General features: G+C 39.1%; 1 protein-coding gene across 1 annotated transcript in view; it reads left to right on the plus strand.

The window, feature by feature from the left end:
* The window catches only part of grin3a (glutamate receptor, ionotropic, N-methyl-D-aspartate 3A), a 53,274-nt gene that overhangs the window by 7,395 nt on the left and 36,570 nt on the right, over positions 1 to 9,309 (plus strand). The window contains exon 2 of the mRNA XM_004538359.2: positions 1,828 to 2,537. Coding sequence (XP_004538416.1) covers positions 1,828 to 2,537 — 710 coding nt within the window. The remainder of the gene's footprint in view (positions 1 to 1,827; positions 2,538 to 9,309) is intronic.

Below are 9,309 nucleotides of genomic sequence, written 5' to 3' on the forward strand. Positions count from 1 at the left end.
TCAAGAGATGATATTCGGCATACCATGGTTGCAATGCATAGTTATTGGAGTTACAGTTTCTTTCCTTTTGTGGCTCTAAGGACATGGTCATTCTCATCTGACATATGGCATTTTTATTTTAAGAACTTCCACTTATTGAATTGAATAGTTTCTCTTTTTTGGGTCATTCTCTGTAAACCCTAGTGATGATTTAGAGGGGAAATTTCAGTAGATTAGCAGTTTCTGAGACACTCAGACCAGGCTGTCTGGCACCAAAAACTATCCCACTGTCAAAGTCACTTAAATCACATTTTTTCCTTATTCTGATGCTTGTTTTGAACTTTAGCAGGTTGACTTGACCATGTCTACAGGCCCAAATGCATTGAGTTGCTGCCACATGACTGGCTGATTAGATATCTGTGTTTAATGAGCAGTTGAACAGGGGTACATAATAAAGTGGCAAGTCAATGTAAATAACAGGGGGCTGGGGACTGTTTATCAGCCAGTGTTTGTTACTTAATTTAATGTTAGGGGCAAAGTTCCAAAAAATCAGCAGTTTTGTTTGTAGCACTGCTACGGTTGGAAATAAGTTTTCCACACTGGCAAGGATTTGTTAGCTGATTACAGAATAACAGAACAAAGGAACCAAATTCAAACATGTCAAGTGTATCAAAACAGTTAAACCAGCTCTGACCTAAAAGGCAGCAAATGAATCTTAAATGTACTATTTAGAATGAAAAATGTCGATTAGAAGAAGAGTAATACGAAATGTGTCGCCAATGATGTAATACATGCAATGCTGCATTACTTGCATAAAGCGCTAAATTGTTTTTACCTCTGCAGGTGGTCCAGCAGATTTAAAACTTAAAGCCAGTTAGGCGGTACATTTTGGAATAAATCTATTTCATGCTTCTCAATTTACTTTCTTTCTAGAAAGATGCTAAAATTGGTGAAAGGTTTTCCTCACAACAACAACACTATGAGACTGCACAATTCTATTGTATCAGATGAGGTCCTAGTGGTAATCAGCCACCATGTACTAATTGATCTGTCTAGGTCATTAATCAACTGCTGAAATTATGAATCACATAAATTCAACAAAGGTGTAAACTAAATTAAATGTTGTGGTGCTGAGTAGGGGAAAGGCTCTTTTGAAATGAACTGCAATTCAGAACTGCAAAGTGACTACACAGTTAAAAAATGTGATTAGTTATATTTATAGAAACAGGTAAGTGGAGGTTATCCATTATACACAGCAAACTATGTTAACTGAAGACAAAAAGTAACTACATTTGGATTTATGAACCCTTCTCTTTCTCCTGTTTCTTCTTCTGCTCTTCTGTTTTATTTCACTTCCTTATGCCCATCCTATTCCTTTCTTTTTCACCAACATCATTTCTCCGCTATCCTCATGTTGCTTTTTCTCACAATGTCATCAATTCCAAAACCAATCATCTGATGCTGTGTCTCTCTTGCTATCTGTCTCCCATGTATAAAATCCAACTGATTCCCATCGACACTTTGTCCTCTGATCACAACATTTTTATTTCCTCCTTTATTTCCTTCTGTTTATGTTTAACTGTCCCTCCTCTCTATCTCGTATTATTTAATTCCACTGCCTTTGCCATTTTTTCATCCATTTATTTTAATCCCTTAAATCTTCTCCTCCTGTCACACCTATTCACCTCGTTCCTTTTTAAATGCACTCCTCCACTTTTCAAAATCACATTTTTCCCGTTTTTTTTCTGTTACTTCAACTTTTCCCCTACAACTATTTTTTTTACCTTCCACTCCATTTGCCAATTCAACTCCCATTACACCTGTCCTCCTTTTACCAACTTTTCACAGAATCCTCTACATTTCCAAATGGCGATGCGAACTGTGGAGGCTCCACAATCCCAGCTGCTCTATACCCTGCTGATGATGAATGGCTGGTGGGACATCAGCATTCTGCTCTGCCAGGAATGGAATATTAGTGACTTCCTTTTCCTCATCAAGAACAACACCCGCTTTCACCTGGGCACTCTTGTCAACCTGACAACTATTGCCTTAACCTCTTCAGTATCTTCATCTGCACTATCAACCTCGGCGGTGGCATCAGGTATTGCAACCTTACCCTATTTTTCCTCTGCTGCCTCTTCTTCTTCATCATCCACTTCTTCTAAATCAGACCAGCAGCAAACTCTCCTGCGACAGCTGGGGGCCCTTAGAGAACACTCATCTACAACAGGATTGGTGACATTTGGGTGCGACATTCGCGAGGTGCGACGTTTGTGGACGCTGGTCACGCGGATGACGCTTCCAGAGTTTCACTGGGTCTTGGGGGACAGCCAGAATGTGGCTGAGCTGAGAACAGAAGGGTTACCCCTGGGGTTACTGGCCCATGGGGTCATGGGATCCCCTTCTCTGGATCACTATGTCCATGACTCATTAGAACTCGGGGCGCGTGCCGTGGGCAGTGCTGCCCAGGATAATCCTGCCTTGGCACTCATACCAGGGACTACCAATTGTATGGATAAACAACAGAGCAATGGGAGCTCGGGGGAATACTTGGCAAGGTAGGGAATATACAGATACAAAGTTTCATGCAATGTCCTCAAACTCTAATAAGGCATTCTATAAGCACGACTCACTTCCATAGGGTGCAGTTATTATTCTGCTACTGTATCGGGGGAAGAACAGTCAGTTTTGTTTTGTTTTTTTATATTTGCTTAGGCCGATCACAAACATTTTTGGTTGTGCAACATTTATAAAATGATGGTGGGGGTGAGTCTTCTAAAAAGTGGGTGAGAGCACGTTTCGTTGGAACATTTGCACATGGGGAAGCAAGCATTCATCATAATGACACAGCTCTGTGGAGAAATGTCTGGCTGTGTAAGATCAGGTCTTTGTAGGTCTTATAGTCATTTGAAAGAACCTAGCACGCCAGCCGTACTGCATCCAAATCTGGATCAGAACTTGCCACTTTCAGTGTGTAGGCTGTGAGGACACATGTTGTGTTCTGTAATAAAGGAAATTTTGAAAATGGTTAGAGGATAGTGGGAAACAGATTGCCACCATAGCATAGTGGATCAGTGTAAGGCTTACTATATACATGCAGTTTGCAAACCAGACAAACCTAAAAAAACATTGTGATAATTATGCCCCACAAAATGATTATTTCAGCAGCTTAACTTGATGGATTTCTGTATAGATGTTTTTTATATGTTTCTTCCCTTGCAATAACAGAAAAAAATGATGTGTGTCAGTTCAATGTTCATGTAAAATCACCCAGGTACCACTTTACTATCTTACCAACATACAAAGGTATTCTGCCCATAGCACTAGTAAACCAAAAACATTGTCTCTTGCCTTTTTCAAACATGCAAAAAATGAATTCATTGGCAAAAATTAAAAGTTACCCAGTACCAGCCAAACATATTAAATGTGACACAGAAGACAAAATATGCACATACACTGATCTGCTTCCATTTGGGTTACCACTGCAGCACCACATTCAGTGAATATAACACACTTGAGAGGTTGATAGAACTTTTGTGATAATCCAGTTAAGTAAACTTAGTCATTCAGGATTGCTGAGTTCTTATGGAGTCCATGATTGACAGCTAGTGCTCCACTAATTTGTCAGAACAGCAACTATGCTTGCAAAATGCATGGTATCATCTGGAACAGTAATGATTATGCTCTCTCAGTATGACTGAGTGACTGATATAGCTTGCAGCCGCTGGCTCGGGGCAGTTTGCCAAATTACTGGAGCAGTGGCGATGCCAAAGATCAATTTACTGTATTCATATAGACTCTTGTGAGTATGATGGTTGTTATATTTTCCTTTATAGATATAGATAGGGCCCAAGCAAGGTAATCTCTTAAAAACTCTCACTGTGCTAAAGAATCACAAGTGTCATCTTTGCGTGGGATTGGATATTGGTCTATATGTATTATGGGATTCAGTGACAAATAAGTTCTTTGCATGTTGTCTTTTTTCCAAAAGATACTGTTAGCATTGCCCAGTCACATAAGTTCTTTACAGCTAATATTCCTTGGTGTACCGAATACTGAAACACTGCTTAGATTTTAAGCCGTATACAACATGACTTGCCTGTGAAACCTCGGTCTTGCGCTCTCTTCAAGCTCAGTCAATCCCCTCCCTCAACACTGAATCTCTATATAGTATTTCTGACACAACTTCAATTCTGTTTGGTGCATGGCCTTTATCTCATGCCAAAGAGACATATATGTGCCCATATTTCACCTTTAACTTCAGCTTTTGCAGTATTGTGATTCTCGCTCCTGTGTAAGTTATCAATCCCACATTTGTATATTTCAGGTTGAGTTTAGGAACATTTTCCTGGATGTGAGCACTGACCCACTGGCTAGTTTCATCTTTCATGGCACTCTGTAAACATTAGGTGTCAGCCATATAACTTCTGTCACTGACAAATCATCCTCATTTGAGTCTCTCATGTTACCTCTGTACCTTCTTGTCCTTGGTTCTTGTTTTCTTTGTCTGTCTTTAATTTACATATTTCCTCTATGTACCCTCTTTTATTGCCCATCCTGCAACTTTTATCCTTAAACCAGAAATCTGCAGGATGGTGCAACATTTTAACACTTCTTAATCAAGTCTGAGTTTTGTGTACTACTTTATGTGTGCTGTGTTTTCCATAAATATGGAAATTTCCAAATTGCAAGTCAATGTTAGTCTATATTCTGTCAAAAGCCATTTCAGATTGGCCTCATTGCTCAGTCCACACACAAGCGTGTTCCTTAGTGCGTACTCCCCGACATGGCAATGCTCTCCTAATCTATGAAGCTCTGCCATATACTCCAATATGAATTCAATATTTGACTCATTCCTTTTGTAAAACCTGAACCATTCAGCTATCGCCAGAGGTGTTAGATTTAAAAGCCTCTTTAGTACGTCTGAGATCTCATCAAAAGTTTTGTAAGCCAGTTTGCTAGCAGGGCAAGTTGGAAGTTTTAGTGCCCAACTTTTTAAACAAAAGATGATCATCTATCCATATGGCCCATACTCCCAGACATTTTTAGTTAGTTTTGTTTCCTTTTCACAGTGTAATATCACTACTAGTCCTAGTCTAGTCTTTGTTCAACACTTTCAACACTCACATCCCCTCCTCCAGCTAGCTTTCCCATCATGATGCTATTTTGCTCATCTGTTGCAAGGTAGGGGTGTGTTTTTCTTATCTTTGTCTCATATATTAACAGCAGTCATCAATGGATTAAACTACAAGATACAGTTTACATGCCTTAAATCTTAATCATGCAGGTACAACTCTGCTGACTCACTCATTCTGTTAAATAGGTATGGTAGGTATGGTACTATTTGCACTTTTTTCAAATATGTAAACAATGTGTCCTTCCTCTTACTAGATAGCAATAGAGTTACGTATAAAGGAGTGGTTATACATATTTTAGACCATATTGTGCAAAATAGGTTATATTATATATTCAGCAGAATATTTTGCATTCTTTGTATTACAGTAAATATGTTAGTGTTTCAGGGCTCTTCTTTCTGTTATTAATTAATGCACCAATTTGGTGGAGCTTAGGCTTCATTAAATTAAATATACATTTTAAACAGTAAGACTTACACAGTACCAAATCTGGGTTCTCTCCACCCAACAATTAATCAATAATATCCAAATGTACAGTGTATACATTACTCTACTTCTTTCATATCTTTCAAATGTTTACTCGAGCAGTTACAAATAATTCATACACACCTACACCGTCTTGCATTTGCACAGCATGTAGTTTATGGGGATGCACACTGTAGTACAGTCAATAACTGCAGCACTGTGGTAAAATGCTAATGTGTAATGAATTGCATTTAACAGCACTGTAATCTGCAGCTGCTCCACTCTAGAGATGTAAGTGACAGTGGATGTGTGATCACCCACCGCTGCATTACAAGTACTGTTTGACCTTTCCTGCTAAGATTCTCCTCAAAACACTCGAATCAGCAGAATGAATATCCAGTGAAGGTAATTATTAAACATGGTGAGCTCAGAGGTCCTGAAGGTCCTTCCATTGCTTTACTTTATTTAAAAAAGGGTGTTGATTCATTTGTCAGTGTTTTACATATTGCAGAAACACTTGCCAAATAGGACCTTTTGCCCAGTGAGAGTCCTCGCGCAGTCTTTGACCCCATGAAAACAGGGAGAAACTACTTGATGAGGTTTAGTTTCCTTTGTATGTGATAGTGGTTCTAATTCAAGCTGTTTCACACATGAGTGATTTGGAAAAGTCAGTCGCACACCTGCCTCAGGAAAATCTGAAAGTATTGGAAAGACTTATATGGAGAGGCTAGAGAAAAAAGAGAAAAAGAGCAAAGATGAATGTTTGTAAGCAACCTGCAAAGATGAAAAAAAAAGTTTTTCTCCCCAAATCGTTCGTTTCAGTATTTCTAAAGCTCTGAGACTGTTTGGGCTGTCTGATCACATTCATGCTAAAGGGATTAAAAGATACGGAGAGTGGACTTATATTGAGTCAGGGTCATCATCATCTGTTACCATTACATTTTTTTTCCACACTATGAAACATATTACTGTGTGGAGTCTAACAATTGCATTAGTTTCACGTTTCTTTTCTTTTTGAAATCATTTGTAATCTTATTGTGGAGGCAGAGTGCTTTAGTGGTCAGATAAACTGACCCATCTAATCTTTTTTTTTCTTTTTTTAAAAACAACACTGGCTGTGGTAGCTGGAAATAATAGATGAGAAACCTAGAAGGCACAAAGAGGTTAGAGCAGCCAATCAGCAATCTTAAGGGTGTTGGTCCCCTGAATCCCTGTGCAGATGTGTGTAAATGTCATTACGTATGGTAAACAGACTAGTACTTGCATAGCATTTTATAATCTAATTGACCAATCAGAGTTAACTCTGTATGCAGCCCACTGAATTGAGTTAAACATAATTTTTTCTTGAAAGTTAAAAGAATATATCTGAAACATGCACTATGTTATATTATGTACATTTTTGTTATGTTTTTTTTTTCTCGCCTATAGCCCATTTAAACAACAGAGGCTAACCCAAGGTAGTGCCTGCTGGAGTAGCTGAGGCTTGAACCATTGACCTTCCTGTTAGTAGATGACCCACTCTTCCTACTGCCCCTTGTATGACCACTTACAGAAATCTGCATATGAAAAAAACATACTAAACTAGTATTGAGAACACAGATCTATATTAGACTATATGTAGTAGCTGTATTTTCACAAGCTGAAGAACATCAGATACTGAACTAATCAAAATATATTTGTTTTCGATAAGAGTTTTCAGGGTAGAATTTATATACACACAGAGGCAAACTCACTCCAAACCTTAAAAACAAAACCTGTCCAGTTTTGGGTTTTTTGTGTGTCTATCAAAATACATATAGCAAAGCCATGCTCAAAACAAACTATAAGAAAGAAAGTGTGTACTTTATTGGTCCCCGTGGGGAAAATCCCTCTCGGCATTTAACCCATTCACTCAGTGAAGCAGTGGGCAGCCATTGGGGGCCCGGGGAGCAGTGTGTAGGGACGGTACCTTGCTCAGGGGTACCTCAGGGTAGCTGTTCAGGGGAATCGAACCCCCGACCTTCTGATCATGGGGCCACCACTCTACCTACTGAGCTATCCCTAATAAACATGAATAGGATTCCTCTCACCAGGGGAAAGCAAATGTTCTCTTTAGATAAGGGGCTTGGTTTCCTGTTGTCGTTAGACTGATCATTCAGTGAAGTCCAACTAGGGCTGTGCGATATGACCAAAATATCCCGATATAAGAATTCTATCGTCCCGATAACAATATAAATCACAAAAATGTAACATTTTCTGTAAATTCTGTGAATCTCGGGCAGCTTGACTTGCGGGAAGTGTTTCCAGCTGTGCGTCATGTAGCTGGAGTCGAGTGTTTTAACCGATGCATGAAAATATATATTTTTAGACATAAGTTGTAATGGCCGCCGTTTTCTTTGTGAGTATTTATTACACAGTGTGCTGCGGGGAAAAGCCTGTTCTAACGTTTGAGTCTAAGGTTTATTTTTTAGCACCTGGCAGCTCTTTTTTACTTCTCATCCATAAATAATCTGCTCTTTCACGTGATTAAGTTTATTTTGAAATGTTTCAACAGGATCTTGAGCTTTATTGTGAAAGATTTATGTGGAACATAAACAAGTGGACACGCCATGGTGTTACCGTCGTTGTTGCTAACCAAAACGGATAAAAACAGGCGCTTGCCCATCCGTAGTGTGGTTATATTAAATATAAGAGAAAGAGAGAACTTTAAGAAATTAATATAGCCACTACAGTGACCATCAGAACAATGAAAAAAATCATTTTGTGACACCACGAAACAAACGATAGCGTAAAATGGAGCAGATCATATGTTTTACAAGTTTATGAGTGTACTTTAGCCTGCTTGTGGTCTTCATATTTTCCAGCACTCTTAGATCTCTGCAGTGTTTGTACCTCTGATCATGCTAGGAGGGTGCAGGGGACATCTTTAAGCTTTAAGGCTGGGCTATAGGCTGGCCACCTCAGCAGATGTCAGAGAGAGTCTTGTATTTTTTGTGTTCTTTGCAGCTTACTTAGTTGCCGCTTCTTTTTTATACCCTAAGAAAATATCAGATGGGCTCAAGTAAACCTTCAATAACGTGTTCAGCATATATGATGCAAGTTTTAAAAGAGAGAAAAAAGCAATAATAATAAAAATAACGAGTGTCATTCCGGTAATAAATTGGTGGTCAAAGCAAAATGAATCTGCATACACAGAATGACAAAAGGACTCATTAACAAGCTCTTTGTGCTTCTAATGAGACACCTGAGTCCACCTGTCTTTCCAGAGTTTTGACACTTCTGGAGGCGTTAGTGGCCGCAACTGTAATCAGGCTGTTTCCCACATGAAGTCTGCTCCTTCTGCTTAGTTTTGATTTGGTTAGATGCTAAGAAAATTACTCCACATGAATAGTTATATCCAAAGCTTAAATGTTTATTGATTGCATAAAGATGTTCTTTCTCACCATCACACTCGAGTTTAGTTGTTTTTCCTGAATGTCTTATATTTAGGAGAAATCCATCAGTTTTTCCTGCAGTCTTGATCAGCCGTTGCTAGTTACAATTGACCAGTCTTGTGACATTGGTCTCACTGCTACTGAAATAAGGGTCTCAGGTTACTGCTGAGTTTGTACAGATGCTGTGTAAATGCTAGCAGAAGGTTAGCACAGAGCAGCTGTGGCACAGGTGGTTGTGTGGGTCGTCTATCAGTCAGAAGGTCAGTGCGTCGATCCCTGACTCCTCCGGTCTGCATGCCAAAGTATCCTTGGCGTCC

This window comes from Maylandia zebra, linkage group LG7 (genome assembly GCF_041146795.1).
Source record: "Maylandia zebra isolate NMK-2024a linkage group LG7, Mzebra_GT3a, whole genome shotgun sequence".
NCBI classification, from domain to species: Eukaryota; Metazoa; Chordata; class Actinopteri; order Cichliformes; family Cichlidae; genus Maylandia; species Maylandia zebra.